The 18,458-nt window shown below is 37.7% G+C and overlaps 1 protein-coding gene across 2 annotated transcripts in view; it reads left to right on the top strand.

Annotated features, from left to right (window-relative positions):
* The first annotated feature begins 11,207 nt into the window (after positions 1-11,207).
* Positions 11,208-18,458, top strand: part of CNTNAP4 (contactin associated protein family member 4) — a 249,365-nt gene continuing 242,114 nt past the window's right edge. For both annotated transcript variants that reach the window (XM_047712348.1, XM_047712349.1), the window contains exon 1: positions 11,208-11,392. In XM_047712348.1, coding sequence (XP_047568304.1) covers positions 11,308-11,392 — 85 coding nt within the window. In that variant the 5' untranslated portion in view covers positions 11,208-11,307. The remainder of the gene's footprint in view (positions 11,393-18,458) is intronic.

Here is an 18,458-nt window from a genome sequence, read left to right as displayed (position 1 = left end):
TTTCTGCAGTAACTGTGTTCCCTTATGCTTAAATCGGTTCATTATAAAGATACCACAAATCTAAGCATGACTTTTTCTAATGTTATGCATTCCTCCTGGGATAAGCTTTTTTCTGTCAGAGAAGTAAAACTCAGAAGGCTGTAGTCACAGGGTTTCACCAAGACAGACTATATAGGAGGCAAATCTTGGACACCTACACTTACCCCTTCCTTAATCTTGCCCTTTCCCCACCACTCTCTACCCTTTATTCTGTTTTTCCTCTTTGTCCAGTCCTCTTGAATCTGGTGATCTTTGACCTCTCCTAAGTCATGGTCAGTCCCTAGGAAAAGTGCTGAAGTTCAGATGAGGGTGGTCAAAGACAATCTCACCTTTTTAGAGTATTAGAATTTTAGGCAAAATGTTCTGTTTAAGAAACTGAGTATTATGTTTTATGCTAAATATATTTAAAACAATGTGATGGAATCAAGGATTTATTTTCTAGCTCCTGAATTCTCACCCTAATTCTGTCTACTTGTTGTTATTATGTGTAAAGGTTGACCCTAATTAAAGATCAGCCTAATTTTTCTGTATCAAAGAAGATATCTAAATCATGAACGATCATATAGGAAACCTACATGTTAGTGAATATGGATGTAATGAATTTTAATATTCAATTAGACATGGGACCATCCACAAGGTACTTCCATAAGATTGGAAGGAAAATTGCTTTTAAATGCCTTTAATGGAAAGACATAATCAAGCAAATTGTTTAGAAAAGAGCTTTAAAAACAAACAAACAAAAAACACTGTTCCTCCTTCTCTAACTTCTCAATTCCTCATGGATAGTTAACTGACTTTAGGTCAGGGACATCATTTAGAAAGAATTCGTCATGTAATAGCATGCTCACCTTATGTATAACAGAATATGTAACACCGTTTTTAATCCTGCTACCTAATGTGGAGAACAGGGATCAGATTTATTTTCTTAATTGAAACAACTAAAATAAACAGGCAAAATACATAAGGTAATTGGTTTTAAGACAATAGATACCAGGAGACAAAGGATAGTGAATTCTGAAAGTTGAGAAACAAACAAGGTGAGTTTTACAATGGCCTCAGCTTATTGCTGTAGAACGTTTCCAGGCAATGGTGCAGAAGGGAGAAGCCTAGACATAGTCTGGCAGATTCTCTGAGTTGAATAGGTGGAACTGGGGGTTTGAGACCAAAGCAGTTAGAATTCACAGGGCAGAGCACCAAGGAGAAGAGCACTGGGTGAACCTTGGACATCTGTGGAGGATTCCTCTTGAGTATTCAGCAGAACGCCAGTTAGCACGTGTGTGTGAAAAAATGATCTGAGAACGAGAACAAGCATTCAAAAATATTAGAAGCAAGAAGTTTTGGCACTTTCACAGAATGTGGGAAAATGTCTATGCCTACCAGCCAGAGGAAGAAAACTCATAATTCACAGGGATTGGTTAGAATACTCAGGAAATTCTTGCCTCAGTAGTCTGGAGTAGTCTCACCTAAAAATCATGAAAACAAGACCTGAATGGATCAACTTATTTCTAAGTAACTTAACTGAATCTTAGAATTATGCTAAGAAGTTTTATAGGAATACAAAAATGTCCATTAATCAAAAATGTAAAATTCATACATCCAGTATGAATGAATGAATGAATGAATCATTCTGACATCCAGTCAATGATTACCAGACCTATGAAGAAGCAGAGTGGACACAAATCATAATGAGGGAAATGATAATCTAATATTAATTATATAATTTATTAGATGTTAAAATGAGCAGATAAGGACATTAAAATACTTAATATAATTGTATCCCATATATTCAAAAGGTTAAGTAGTGTAATGGAAGAAGAAGTCAAAAGGATGCAGATTGAAGTTCTTGAGCAAAAAGTTACAGTACCTAAGATAAAAAATGCTCAGACTATAACAGCATATTAAATATGGCTGAATAAGAGGTTAGTCAACCTGAAGACCTAGAAATATAAGCTATTCAAAATAAAATGCACAGACAAAATTGAAAATGAAAAGAGCATCTGTGAGTTGCAGGACAACTTACACTGGGCCAAAATACATGTCATTGGAGTCTGTGAAGAAGGTGGGGGGGCACAAACCAATTTGAATAAATAACGATCAAAGTTGTCCAAATTTGATTAAGACTATAAAATGTATACCCAACTTCTGTAGCAACTGGACGGGACTAGAAGAGATGATGCTGAGTGAAATAAGTCAAGCAGAGAGAGTCAATTATCATATGGTTTCACTTATTTGTGGAGCATAACAAATAGCATGGAGGACAAGGGGAGATGGAGAGGAGAAGGGAGTTGAGGGAAATTGGAAGGGGAGGTGAACCATGAGAGACTATGGACTCTGAAAAACAATCTGAGGGTCTTGAAGGGGCGGGGGGTGGGAGGTTGGGGGATCCAGGTGGTGGGTATTGGAGAGGGCACGGATTGCATGGAGCACTGGGTGTGGTGCAAAAGCAATGAATACTGTTACGCTAAAAATAAAAAAAAATTTTTAAAAAAGACTATAAAATGTAGATTCATGGTGCTCATATTTATGAATTGGAAGGCTCAATACAGTTAGGGTATCATATCTTCCCATCTTCGTCTGTAGATGCCACACAATCCCAAATACCAGACAGGCTCTCTTGCAGATATTGGCAAACTTATTCTAAAGTTTATACAGAAAGACAAAAGACCCAGAATAGCCAACACAATACTAAATAAGGACAAAGTCGGAAACTGACACTATCCAACTTTAAGACTCATTATAAAGTCATGATAATCAAGACAGCATGCTATTAGTGGAAGAATATACAGATTAATGGAACAGAAGAGAGAGCACAGAAATAGCCCCATACAAATACACTCAACTAATCTTTGAAAGGGAGCAAAGGCAATTCAACCATGAAGAGGTAGTTTTCAAACATTTCAACATTTCAGTGGAGCTCAATGCGGATCATAAACCTCTATGTCAGAAGCAAAAATAAAACTAGAAGAAAATTTTGCAGAAAATTTATATCTTGAGTTTGGCGAAAATTCTGTAGATACCATATCAAAAAAAGATCCACAGATGGGGAAGAGATATTTGTAAAACATATATTTGATTAATGAACTGTATTTAAAAATATACAAAATTCTTAAACTCAATAATGAGAAAAAAAAAAACCCAATTAAAAAATGGCAAAAGACCTGAACAGATGTCTCACCAAAGATGTATGGATGGCAAGTAAGCATATGCAAAGATATGCAAGATCATTTGTCATTAGAAAATTGTAAATTAGCACAACAATGCAATAAATACAACTATGCTCTTACTAGAATGGCTGAAATCCAGAAAACTGATAATAAAATTGCTGACAAGGTTGCGGAGCAACAGGAACTCTCATTTATTGCTGGTAGAATGCGAAATAGTATAGTCACTTTGAAAGACTGTTTGGCTATTTCCTCAGAAGATAAGCGTAATCTTACCATATGATCCAGCAATCAAATTCCTGGATGTTTATTCAAATGAGCTGAAAACTTGTGTCCACACAAAATACTGCATGTGAATGTTGATACTAGCTTATTAATCATTGCCCCAAACTGAAAGCAACCAAGAAGTCCTTCCACAGTGAAAGGATAAACCAAAGTGGCCTATCCAAACAATGGAGTATTATATAGCAATAAAAAGAAAGGAGCTAATAGGCCATGAAAATCATAGGATGAATCTTAAATGTGTATTGCTAAGTGAGAGAAGCCAGACTGAAACGGCTACATAATGATACCAAGTATATGACAGTCTTGAAAAGGCAGAGCTCTTGGTAGTTACCAGGGAGTTGGAGGAAGAGTAGGAGAGGGTTAGATAGATGAAGCATAGTAGACCTTTGTTAAGGGCAAGAAATCATTTTGTACTGTATTATTTATAATTATGCATACACGACCCTATGTATTTGTCAGAAGCCACAGAACCTGTAGACCCCTTTAGCACAGAGTTAACCTTACTGTGTGCAAATTAAAAAAAAAAATCACATAGGAGGGTAGGACTACCTGGATGGAATGCAAAATATGACAAAACAATTATCTGTATTAGAAAAATATGAAAAACCTCATTTAAGAGGGGTAAAAAAGGTTTTGAACTAAGTAACTTTGGAAACAACTAGTGTCTGCAAGACTAAAGAAATACTACCTAATCACTGTAATTTAGTTGATAAAGGTGTTTTCCATGGGAGTACAGGTTAAAAATCGTGATACTATTCTAAAGGCATATTGAAATTGAACAATTATGTAAATGAAGGTGGAGGGGAGTCAAATTTCTCATTGTTGGAATGGCATTTTACAGGTAAGAAAGAGAAGGAGGCTAAAATAACCCATATGGTAATAGATTGAAGTTGGAGACATCACTATGAAATCATATTTAGCTTAATATAGATAGAAATAAATTGACAAAAATATTTGTAGATATCTGGATATACACAGGTTAGTATATACATGTATATTTCCTTGCTCTTTCAGTAGAAGGGCCTAGGAGTAAGGATACCAGTAGAAATAAGCACGCTCAGGACCTAGATCTGGGTTTCTAATACCCTTCCTTAGTAAAAGGAACCAAGGCTTTTTGATAGCTAATTCTAAGACAGGGCAAGAAATACAGAAAATGAGCTTAGAGAATCCTATGATGCCAGAAATTAAGAAAATGCCAAAATGTGCATGTATACACACACAAATACACAAAATATTGGAAGTATGTCAAAAAACCACAGGATCCAATTGAAAAGGTACTAGTAATAATAACACCTTCTTTATTCGTCTGCTGAAGAGCATCTTGGCTCTTTTCACAGTTTGGTGATTGTGGACATTGCTGCTATGAACATTGGGGTACATATGGCCCTTCTTTTCATTACATCTGTATCTTAAGGGTAAATACCCAGTAATGCAATTGCAGGGTCATAGGGTAGTTCTATTTTTAATTTTTTGAGGAATCTCCACATTGTTTTCCCAGTAGCTATACCAACTTGGATTCCCACCAACAGTGTAAGAGGGTTCCCCTTTCTCCACATCCTCTCCAACACTTGTTGTTTACTATCTTATTGATTTTAGCCATTCTATCTGGTGTAAGGTGTTATCTCAATGTGGTTTTGATTTGAATTTCCCTGATGGCTAATGATGATGAACATTTTTTCATGTGTCTGCTAGCCATTTCTATGTCTTCTTTGGAGAAGTGTCTGTTCATGTTTTCTGCCCATTTTTTGACATGATTATCTGTTTTTTGAGTGTTGAGTTTGAGGAGTTCTTTATAGATCTTGAGTATCAGCCCTTTGTCTGTAGTCATTTGTGAATATCTTTACCCATTCTATGGTTGCCTCTTTGTTCTGTTAACTGTTTCCTTTGCTGTGCAGAAGCTTTTGACCTTGATGAAGTCCCAAAAGTTCATTTTTGCTTTTGTTTCCTTTGCCTTTGGAGACATGTCTTGAAAGAATTTCCTGTGGCCAATGTTGGAGACGTTACTGCATATGTTCTCCTCTAGGATTTTAATGGATTCCCTTCTCACGTTGAGGTCTTTCATCCATTTTGAGTTTATCTTTGTGTATGGTTTTAATACACATTTTAATCAGAATATCTAAAATCTTAAATACTTTCTATTAAAAACTAAATTATATTTCATCTAAAATATTGTTGAATGATGCAAACTATATACACATATAATAGATGCATATGTATAATATATGAATACATATTATATCTGATACACACATGTGCATTACATATAATATAAACAGTATACATAGTTATATATATAATTTGTTTAGGTAGGCAAGAATTACAAATTTTCTTTAATAATATTGAGGAAAAAAGGAAGTAAAGTTACAGTGCCACATAGGAAACATGCGTATTTTTCACTATTGTTATTTTTTCTGAAGAGAGAATCCAGTGTTGCCTATAATTGTTATCTTTATTTGCCAATGAAGTCTTTATTATGGAAGGGTTGTGTCAGATGCAATGTTAAAGAAAGAGTGCACTGCCAGAGCTTTGGGTGTTTGCAAAGTTGCAAAACTCAATATGTGTCTTTTTATCAGAGTCATCACTTAACACATTTATAACATAGTGATTAAAAGAAAAAATAAAATAGTAGCACTTAGGGCAATAAAAAGTCACTTATGAAAAGTGTGTTTATGTTCCAGAACGTTAAGTCCCTTAACTGAAAATACAATACAAAATAACAGTAAATACTGACTCATTAAAGGTTCAACCCCAACAGTGACAATAATGAATATTTTTGTATGTTTATTGGTTGTAGCATAGAAAACATTGTTTATATTCAATATAAATATATTTGGGAAGGGGCTTTTGACAAAAATTTTATTGTCTCATAAATAGCTGTTCCGGGATGAATTTTAGTGGTTGTGTGTTGGGGGGTGATTCCCCAATTCCCCACACCAACAGGCAGTTGTCAGGATAACAGATGGCTGTCCAAAAATCCAACTCAATTCTGACACCATCCACCAAGAGATCACATCAGATTACACAGGTTAAGGGCTCGGTTATTAAGATTTCCCTCCCTCCCCCAACATTACCTGTACTTCTGACCAGTGGCTATAAATCAGAGGTTCCCACAACCCCCTCCCTGGGTTTGATTATGTTATTAGATGGTTCACACAACTCAGAGAAATAGTTTATTTAATAGATTACTGGTTTCTTCTAAAATGATGGAACTCCAGAACACCAGATAGAAGAGGTGCTTAGAGCAAGGTATGGGGAAGAGGGTGCGAAGCTTCCGCGTCCTCTACAGACATACCACTCTCCTTAATTCTCTACACTGTATGTGTTCACCAAACTGGAAGCTCTCCAAACACAATTACGTGGGCATGATTAATTAAATCGCTCGCCACTGGCAACAGAACTCAATCTCTAGCTCTTGGTCCTCCCCAGGAGTGGGGACGCAGGGAGGTACTGAAAATTCCAACCCTCTCATCACATGGTTGGTTCTCCTGGGGATTGGTCTCCATCCTTAAATTACCTAAGAGTTTTCCAAAGGTCACTTCATTAACATAACAAAGACACATTTATCACCCTTTATCAGGAAATTCCAAGGGTTTTAGGAGCTTCAAGCCAGAAGCTGCTAAAGAATACCAAATATAACATGAGAAATACATTTGGCCATTTGAATGATCTAGTATATATTTCCTATAATCCACAATATTGCACTTCAAGTATATTTTAGTTTTAAAATATCTATTTGGGGGGGCCTGTGTGTGGGTGGCGCAATGGGTTAAGTGACTTGACTGTTGGTTTCTGTTCAGGTGATGATCTCAGGGTTGTGAGATCAAGCCCCACATTGGGTTCTGCTCTTAGTATGGAGTCTGCCTAGGACCCTCTTTCCCTTTCCCCTTGCCCCTGCTTGGGCGAGCGCACACCCACCCTCTCTCCTCCTCTCTCTCAAATAAGTAAATCGTAAAAAAAAAAAAAAAAAAAAAAAAAAAAAAAGCTATTTTGAATAGTGACATCAACAAAATTGCAGAATAGGAAGCCTAGACCCTCCCTGAAATCCAGAAGAAAACAGTTATGCAATTCAGGCACCAGAGAAAACAACTGTTACACAAATAAAAGAAACAAAGGAGTGGCATCTTGATTGCTGTCTAATCTTTTGATGTGACTTTGTTCCACTATGGCCTGAAGGTCTTTTTCCAATCTAAAGTACAATCGAGGAGCCTCCTTGTACACGGTGGCGGGACATATAGTTCTCTGGCAAGTTGTATCAAGAGGAAATTGAAAGCCTTATTTTATAAATTCTAACATTTTGATTTGATTTATAATGCTTTCTCAGGCAGGGCCTGGCCCATAATATGCACATGCCAAACCCTTAGCACTAGCAGTTGTGTTTATCTTAATTGGTGGAAAATATAACCACAATGCATGTACAGGGAGAAGTGATTCGCGGCATCTGAGTCAGCAGTACAGTGATGTGCAAAATTAGGGCTCTATGCTTTCCTGATTTTCCCCATTCAGACTAATTTTTTTTTTTCTTGACATTAAGCACCATCTGGTGGGGATGGAGAAAAGAAGCACACGTCAGTGGGTCTTGGTGACCCAACTCTTTCCTGCCACTAATGGGTCATGTCCCTCTGGCAAGTCCCAATTCCCTTGCTCATTGGATTTCTCCTCTGTGCAAAGTGAACTGTGGAGTACAGTGATCACAGGACAACACTGGTTGTGCAGCTCCAAGGGCTTTTACTTTATGGCACTGTCTCGGCATTGAGGTTGATAGTTTACTTATCCTTGGGGCACAGATGAGGAAACAGAACCAGAGGTGACCTGTAGCTTGCCCAAGAGCTTGTGCTTGTTGGTGGTGTAGCTGGGGCAGATGCTGAACCTGGGCTGCCAGACTCCAGCATTGCCTGCTCAAACCACTACCCTGAACCGTCAGAACGCAGAGATCTAAAGGCCAGTAAGGAAATGAGGGCTCACTCAGTGCTAGGTGCTCTGTACTCATCATATATTATATCACAGTGGCTCTTTCAGTCATTATTTTTTCTTCTTCTTCTTTTTTTTAAAGAGTTTATTTATTTATTTGACAGAGATCACAAGTAGGCAGAGAGGCAGGGAGAGAGAGAGGAAGGGAAGCAGCTCCCTGCTGAGCAGAGAGTCCTATGTGGGGCTCCATCCCAGAACTCTGGGATCATGACCTGAGCTGAAGGCAGAGGCTTTAACCAACTGAGCCACCCAGGCGCCCTTCTTTTCTTTTTTTCTTTTTTTTTTTTTTTTAAGAAATCAAAGGCCAGAGAAATGGAGTCACTTAATGAGAACCATAGTGAAAGCTGAATTCAGATCTAGCCTCCTCTGTTTGCAAAGTCCACATTCTCTCCCTTGCTTCACGTGGTCCGGGCAGTCTCTCCCCTGTGTGGTCATCAGGCAGGGACAGGCGTTGCGGAGGCTTGAAATGCTGTGGTCTTCCCCCCCAGGGCCAGCCCCCACCTCATTCTCTAGCTACAGGTCACCCATACAGAAAAGCCATCATTGATGGCTGCTGTGATCATTTACGCTTTGTCCTAAAGAAGTTATTATTGGCATGAAAGGTTCAGTTATTTTTCATTTATGTGTACTGATCCTTTTAAAACACATTCTCTAATTTGTTTTATGGGAACAACTAAGTATAAATTTTTAATAGGAAGACAACTTTATTCTTCCGGAGAGCCCAGGAATCTATTCCTCAGTGTGGAGTCCTTTAAAGTCAGGATTTTAGAGCTTGGCAGTCCAGAATGCCAGCCCCTCCTTCTCTCTTCCTCACTCGCTGTGAGCACTCTGGACATACGGCTTCACTTCCTGGATTTTCAGTTTCTGTGCTATATAGACTTAATGATAATTCCCTCAAAGATTGCTATAATAATTTAATTAGATAACAAGTGACATATGTGTTTAATATGTGTTTAATAAAATAGTATGTGTTTAATAAAATATAATCCCCTTGAGGAATTACCTGACATAAATTGGCAACTTGTATCTGCTTTTGCTTAATATATAATATCAGAAAATAACAAAATCAGGGATGTAGGTCTAGGAATACAAGTAAACACCCAAACAGTGACCTTTCTTTTCCTTACTGGGTTTTTTCTTTTCCTTTTTTTTTTTTTTTTTTTAAACCTAGGGCCTCTGGTTTTAACCACCACTGCCAGGTCAGGGAGGAGGTGTCCTCTGATGTGTGGGGTGGTAAGTCCCACGGTAAGAACAGGAAAATTGGAGTCAGAAAAACAAAGTCCAGTCATCAGTACTTTACTTAACTAACTCTATGACCTCTACAAATTATTTACATTCTCTGTTCTTGTTTTCTCATCTGTAAAGTAGGAAAAGAAAAAAAAAAAAACAACCTCTTCTGCTTTGTTTGTAGGCAAGAGCCAAATGTATTTGTTTAGCTTTATGGCTAGACAGGAGGATGCATCTCTCCTTTTGCTCCTTATTTCATTCATTCCACAGCAAGGGTACTGCTGCTACAGGCTTATGCGTCTTCTAATTTGTAATCACCAAGAGAGGCTTGAGAAATCTAGATTCCTACAAAATCTAGCACATTATCAGTTAGATAGCTTTGCATTTATTTTAAAGAGATTATCCTCTGTGATACCATGTGATCCACTAATTATGGGATAGTAACCCCATCACTTAAATATTTTAATATTCTGTTTGAAGAAATAGCAGTATTCATGAATCAGCCATTAGGAGAGTAATTTTTCCTAAGTCGGTGAGCTTCTGAATTCAACTTTATTCCTCTCTCCTTTAGAGCATTTGAATTATATCTTTCCATTGTTTAGGTTTGGGGTGTGTGTGCCTGTGTGTGTGTTGAGGGGGGGGGTCCCCTTCAGTATCCCATCATTCTTCATTTCGGGCATTTAGGGAATTGTTATTAAAGAATTTGTAGAATGCAGCTGCCTATTCACAGCATGATGTATTCATCAAAATAAATCCATCCAAAGCGTTCAATTTGGGGATTTGGCCTCCTGATGCACTAAAATAAGAAATGTTAATTTCTTGCAGACTATTACCAGATGATTCTAAATATCTGCTAAACAGGAATGTCTGTTTCCTTGGGAGGAATTTCCATAATAAAATCCTGGCACCGTCGCTGAAGAGGATAGTTTTATATAAACAGAGAAAAACAACAGCAAGTATTTTCCCCGAGGACAGTTTTAGCTACAGTTTACCAATACGGCTTAGTTATTTCTGTCTTCCTTTATGCTTTTGTTTTGAAACATAACGCAGTTTTACCTGGACGCCCTCCCGGATATTCAGGAATGAGCTCAGTGTATTGACTGGCTCCGCTAAAAGGCAAGACCTCCGGAAAATCGGGAGGCTCCACCGCCTCACCCCTTCCCCCAGCCACATCTCCAGAGGGGAGAAAGGGTTAAGGACTGTTGGAGAATTGCGGGTCGGGGAGGGAGCCCCGAGGAGGACCCGGAGCAGCAGGCCCCGCCGGCAGGTGCAGCTTCCAACAGCGGCCACAGCGCGCGGTGGGCTCCGAGCGCCCCTGTGAATTTGGAGGAGGGACCGCGGCCACAGTCGGGGACCGCCGTGGCGAGGAGTGGGCGTGGCCTCGTCGCTGTGGATGCTTGTTAGGAAAGATGCTGGGAGCCTTTCACTGAGGAATCAGGGCTGTGTGTGGGTTGTGTGTGTGTCTCTGTGTGTGCCTGTGTGTGTGTGTCTGTGTGTGTGAGAGAAAGAGAGAGAGAGAGGAGAGGAGAGAAGGAAGGAGATCGACTGAGACCCAGAGGTGCTGAAGACCCAGGCAGCGCTGGAAGAGCCACTCAGGATCTTTTGGGGGAACCCAACAAATGTGAACATGGGGTCTATCACCGGAGCTGTCCTCAAGACGCTACTTCTGTTATCTACTCAAAATTGGAACAGGGTCATAGCTGGGAATTCCTGTAAGTATACAGCAAATGATTTAAAACTTGAAGGGGTGGTGGTGGGGGGGGAGGCTCTCTGCAAAACTTTAATTCTGTTTTTTTAATCATTATTATTTGCAACTGAAATTTGCTGCAAAGCATATTGCTATAAATGAGCCTCACTTAAAAATCTTGCAAATATGATTGGCTTTACACATGTCTTTCCTCCTGATCTGGTCAAAATATGCAAAGTGTCATTTCCTTTCTTTTTTGGCCATAAGCAGGATCTTATCCTCCTGTCTTTGAATATTCATTCAGAGAGCTCAAGTTCTAGTAAAACATTAAATTAGCATCTTAACCAGGGAGTAGCCTGTGAATGTCTTCATTTCTTCCTTCTCAAGGATTACTGAATTTTATTGGAATTCTGTGTATCAGGAAAACAACTGGCAGACTTTACCTTATGCTGCATTAGCTTGGATTTCCGAAGTTTGCATTGGCAGACTGATAGCTGGCTGCATCTTTCAATAACTGACAATAACTGAAAGGCACTGCAGAATTCGGGAGCAAAACTGGCAGAGGTGAACCCCAGTATTAAGAATCGTGCCCTCACTCCTAAAGAATGAGATTTGAGTACTCTTGAAAGAGGGGTCTCCATCCCTACATTTTGCTTAAGGAAAGATGTTTATGTGATTTTTCAAAAGTATGAATTCTTAAAGGCATTAGTTTTAACTTTATGCATTTATGATTGGATATTCTCAGTTAATTGATTCGGGGAAGATTTACCAAGACCTTATTTCTTATTTAAGTATCATTCAATATAATTTGGCAGAACTCCCTTCATCCATGTTTTGTTAGAGATAGAAAAGTTTTAAAAGTTGTTATTTGGGTTAAAATCCCCAAATGGGAGGTTTCCCCCCTCCTTGATGAATGATAAATAAGCCCTGCAAATTCAACTTTTTACCTCTTTCTCTGATTTAAAAAGAAAAGCTCATTTGCTTTTCCAGAAAGGGCTATGAGGCCTGTTCAGGAATTGCTGTTGCTGTTGCTGTATAACCAGGGGTAGGTTTGGGGCTACAAATAAGCCAGTAATCAGGCATTTGCTCCCATGCATCCCTTGAGCACACTAAAGCACTTTGATGTGGGAAAAACATGATGAATGACCCTCTGGCACAAGTCAGATGTCCATTTACACCGCACGGGCTCCTGTGATTTCAGGTTCCCATGCATATTAGCTCATAGACTGGTGTGGTGTATCCATCACTCTGCAAGAAGAGAACACCCCCCAGATGCTGCACTGTGTTTCAGACTCAGTTTTCATTTGGTTGTATAAGAATTCCATGAGACAAGAAAATTTACCTGTTTCCACCTGGTCAGAATCTTGGAAGGCTGTAATGGTAGCTTTTGACAAGCATAGCAACAAACAAACAACAACTAGACAGACACACACTCCACACCCATGCACACAAAGTTTTGTTGAGAAGGCTTAAGTAATTCATTGTCCAACTACAGAAGTTCAACAAAAAAGGAAGGCACTAGAGGTCACTCTTACAATGGAAAGCACATCACTTGAAGCATCCTTCCCTTCAGAAAAGCAGAGCTGAAGTCTGGCCTAGACACAGTCATGCCTTATCAAGGCACTGCCTATATTTGGGTTAATAATATATGAATATGATTGATATCTGTTTGATTGATAGTTGTTTATGTTTGTTTGCTTGGAGTCCAATAAAAGGCAGATAGATACTAAATAGCTTTCGTTTGTAATAGATCTTTTTAGCGAAGGGCAGAGGAGCTGCTGAGACCTGAGGAAAGCAGAATATTCAGTATGCTGGGCCTCTGGCTGACACTTTAAATTTCAACCCTGCTTCTATATTCTCTCAGCTTTGGTTTGTTTGTGAAGTGGTTTAATGTTCTTCTAAATACTTGAAAAACTTATAAGAACCTATAAAATTTTAAATTACTAGGAATTATTTAAATATTGAAGTTGGAGTTCTTGGTTACCATATATTGAGTTACCATATATTGAGTTGACAGTTGTTAGAGTGACAAAAATGCAATTAAGTGCCCTCATCTAATTAAAATTGTATTTAATAATTTCTTATTAACATCATTTCATGTTTTGCAATAATACATATGAGAAAAATTTCATTTCCCAATTTTTGTTTTATTCTTTAGCACTTAGTGGGTTTTTTTTAATTTTTAATTTTTGGTTGGAAGCAAGGTCTACTTACTAACAAGGCGCTTCATATGATTTATCTTGTTTGTATAACAAGTATATATGTTTACTAGCAAGGCTGGGATTTGGTGTATGGACAAGTGACCATCAATCAGCATAAGTATTTTTATTTTTTTGTATTTTTCATTTTTTCAGCATAAGCATTATAAAGTCTTACAGTAACACCAATAATTCTTCTGGACAAGACTTTGTATTAAAACATGAATCAATCTTGAATGCCAATGTTAAAGTCAGGGAGAATTGAATATAAATAAATAAAATTAAAGGTCAGTGTCCTAGGTGAATACAAAGACCTTCTCCCTTTATTTACAGCTGATTCACCAAGAGCAGATTTGTTCTCCACTGAGTCTGCTCAAGACTACCCAAGGCTGTCAGTGTGAAAGCTTTCATGGGACAGCACTCTAAACCAGGAACAGCTCAGGGATTAGGTGTACTGTAATTTGAATGTTAGTTGAGCAAAATCAATCAACATGGTAACTTTAAATTGGAAGGATTCTGTGCAAATAAACACATGTCTGTATACATGTTCATGTGTATGTGCATGTATATATACATAAATAAATCTGTATAAACCACCAGACACATGTGCTCACGCATATTTGGTGACTCTGCTCACTCCTCACCTGTCTACAGATGAGATATGTTGAATGGACCCCATCCTTTGTCAACTAGCGCCCTACTGGACATTTCAAAAGCAGTGAACCAGCCCCAGGTCTTTCCCCTTTGTTCTGATCAAGACAAACATGCTGTTATGTTGAGGTGTTCCTTTCATGGAAGTTTAGAGACAGGTCCTTCTGGAAGAGCTTGCTCTGTGATACGTTGTGCAGACTGTTGTTGGTTTCTTCACTTGCTCCCAAGAGACATAAATTGTGAGAAGGGAGATATCTATTTTTATAATTACTCTTATGGACCCACGGTTTCTTGCTCAACGTGAAAGTGTTTTGGGAAAAGTTGACTCACCACAAAAGAAGGAACAGTTGTATGGACTAAGGCAAGTAAGAGTCTTGCTGTTATTTTTACTCTTGCAGATCATGTGATGAAGGCTTCCTGGCATCCTACTGAGTCTTACTCTGAAAATATTTAATGCTCACCAAGTAGCTTTTGAATGACTTAATTAGAAGTTAAACTCTTTCTTTTATCTAACTGAAAAAAAGGATTATCTGATATCTACTCTGACAGAAGCATGGGAAGAGTATGTTAAAAATCAGCAATAGATGAGGGTAATTGCTTGAATGGATCATCACTCTTGTGGGGTCCGGGCTCCAATGTGAAATGCAACTGGACAGATTCCCAAATTGTTAAAACTCAACCTTGCAATTCCTTCCTGAAGCTTCCTACTTTTCCTCCTTCTCCCAAGAATTTCTGCCCATGGCAAAAAACAATTAGACCGTAATAGTAGAGTACTGATGAAATATAATGATATGATACAATGCATGAATAGGTGACCTTTGGACACATGGGTGAGCTTGCGCTTTGACTCACTTTTCTAACAGCGACGCTGATTTGTTTTCTTCAGTTTAGTGCCTTCTCCCAACTTCCGACTGCGTGCATCCAGATAATTTCCGATTAGGGCCGTCTCCAGCTCTGGGGATGACACAACTCATACCGAACATGGGGCTCAAAAATAGGACTTTCACAGCACTCATAGGGCTCATTCTTAGTAATAAACATTATTGTCTTCTAAAATTTTGGAAATTGTGTCAGATATCAACAGTTCCTTTAAGGGACCCAATCTTTATATCAAGATTGAGATAATTTACCTCTTCAGGGAAAACAGTTAGTAGAATTGCATAACATCAATTGTAAGATAATGCAATATTTACCTCAGAGGTTGGCCAAATATGGCCCACTGCCTTGTTTTTGTAGAACCGGTGAGCTGAGAGTCATTTTTCTAATTTTCAATGTTTGGAAAAAAAAAGTTTTAAAAAATGTTTGGAAAATATTAAAAGAATTCTTTGCAGCACAAAAAAATTAAATGAAATTTGAATTTCAGTCATCCATTCCTATCATTAGTAGACCTGTGTGGCAAAAATTTGTATGCATTATTATTATATTTTGCATTTTATCAACAAAATTTTCTTGAAATTGATCTCCCTCTCTTGATATGAAGATCTTCATAATATTCTGTACTATCTGGCTTTTATAGGAAAACACCCATGGATTTAAATAACATACAGTATAGTGGTGACACATGGGTAATATATAAATTATACTGCTATGATGAAATTTAGTCTTAATTATTTAGCACAGAAATACATACTTGTGGAATTGTGGTACTGAAAGTAATTACTAGGAGGTATAACAGAAGAAACCTTCAAATCAGTATCTTCCTCATATGTTTCTTCTTAAAGACTTTATTGTTCAGAGATACTATTTCAGTGGGTGTGAATTACTTGTAACTATTTGTAAAGCTTCAGCAGTTTTGGTTGCTAAAGGGGCACCTTCAATCTCAAGTAATGTGTTAATATAAGAAGTTCAATAAAGTGTATAAGTAATTGCATCTCAGATATTTCAAATGAAAATTCTGTTGTTATTTTATACTTTCATGAGTGTAAATTATCCCATTCCATACTAATCAGAAACTTGCATTTGGAATCACTGATTGTATGAGGGAGATGATCTTACAGGAAGAGTATTCTCATCCCTATGACATTTACAGTAGCAGCTTCCTACAAACTCTGAAATTGGCAAACTTTCTAGAATAAGTTAAAAAAATAGACTTCCATTTAAGCACTGCCCACTGAGAATTCATAATAACTGGGCAGGTGCCTTTCACCTACTCATGCCAACATAATTAATTTTTATGTAAATGTCTTGTCCATTTGGAATTGTATTTCCTTTTCATTTCCAAGAACTGATCATTGGCCTCATTTTACTTACACTATACTGTTTAATGTGGGGTTTTTTAAAGTTTAAGTTAAAAATATGATGGAATATAACATTTTACAAGTTCTTTTCATCGAAATTCCATGGTAACTTTTTTCCCCGAAGTAAATGGCCATGTGTTAACATACTTTATTTTTCATAATTCTGTTAATTTTAATGGCTCAGCTCTAATGAAGATTTCTGTCTTATCAAAAAACCAACTTCCAAATCAAAGACAGCCAAGGATTGTCTTGTAGAGCTCACTGAAATGTGACTTTCTCTGGGTGTCAGCAGGAACTGTAGTGGGATTCATGACTGTCCACTGTGAATAGATGATGAGGGTCAGGGATACCTGCCATTACATGGCTCTGAATTTTTTTTACAACAGAGTATCAGTTTTGCTTTATAAATATCTGTATTTCTCAAGTTGATACCATATTTAGAATTTGAATGGCTTTTACTTCAGATAAATCAGTATTAGGGTCTTAATATTGTCAACTAATGAATCCCACAACCTTTAGGTTGCCAGTTAGTAAGTTTATCTAAGTCCTCCAGTCTACTTTTAAAATCTCTTTCTTTCCTTCTTAGTGATTGAAAGTTCACAGACCCACCCAGCTCCTGAAATCAGCAGAAAGAGTAGTGAAAGCTTATCCAAAATTGTTATGTTCACCCCAGATATGCCTATTCAGATAGGTAGTGAATATCTCTGGTGAAATATTAAATAACGCAGGCTTTGATCTGATTTTTTCCGTGGGCTGGTATTTCAATTCTTGCTTAGCTTAATTTTTAAAAATTTTTATTGATTCAGGAATTTTGTCCTCCATAACCTTTTTAGTATTTGTTGAAAATCATTGCTGTTTTTTAAGACAAGTATGATGGCGAAGGGGAGACCTGTCGCAGAGTATTTGCTTAAAATAGGACGTGTTTCAAGAATGACCTACATTCATGTAGTGAAATGAGCTATGTTGTGGCAGTGGTGGAGCAAATTCTCATAGAATTTATGGATAATTGTTTTTTTTTTTTTTTTTAAAGATTTTATTTATTTATTTGACAGAGAGATCACAAGCAGGCAGAGAGGCAGGCAGAGAGAGGAGGAAGCAGGCTCCCTGCTGAGCAGAGAGCCCGACGCGGGGCTCGATCCCAGGACTCTGAGATCATGACCTGAGCCGAAGGCAGCGGCTTAACCCACTGAGCCACCCAGGTGCCCCTGGATAATTGTTTTAATGGGTATTTCACTTAGACACTTTTAGAAATACCCTTTAATAAGCAGATCGTTAAAAACAGGTCTTGAATTGTATGATTAAATGCTAAGGTCACTTAAAAAGGAAAATCTCAGAAAGAGAAATAAGTGCCCCAAACTAAATGCAGACAAAAACTTTGGAACTTTAGGAGACCATGTGACTATCACTGAAAGTCTTTCCTTTTTTTTTCCTGGTAATCAAGGTTTTAATTTATTTTTACAATTGAGATATTTATTTCCTTCTTACATTGGCATTTAAAGAATATGTTAAATTCTTTTTTTGAAATTCAGTTAGCCGGCATGTAGTCCATCACTAGTTTCAGATGTAGAGTTCAACAATTCAGCAGTTGCATATAATACCCCATGCTCGTCACATCACATGAAATTGATGTGAAAGGACTTTTTTAAGAAAGTCTTTTTTTTTTTTTAAGATTTTTTTTATTTATTTATTTGAGAGAGAGACAGTGAGAGAGAGCATGAGCAAGGAGAAGGTCAGAGAGAGAAGCAGACTCCCCATGGAGCCGGGAGCCCAATGTGGGACTCGATCCCGGAACCCCGGGATCATGACCTGAGCCGAAGACAGTCGTCCAACCAACTGAACCACCCAGGCGTCCCAAGAAAGTCTTTCTTAAAGGTAGAATGAATTCATCAAAAAGCCTCAATTAACTAAATAGTCTTAAATGAAATTATTTACCCTGGAGATTAATATTGTAATTTGAAGGCTTTGAGAGTTTTAAAAAATATTTAAAATTTCTTAATAGTTTACC

Source organism: Lutra lutra, chromosome 17 (assembly GCF_902655055.1).
Source record: "Lutra lutra chromosome 17, mLutLut1.2, whole genome shotgun sequence".
NCBI classification, from domain to species: domain Eukaryota; kingdom Metazoa; phylum Chordata; class Mammalia; order Carnivora; family Mustelidae; genus Lutra; species Lutra lutra.
This window is presented reverse-complemented; position numbering and strand designations above follow the sequence as displayed.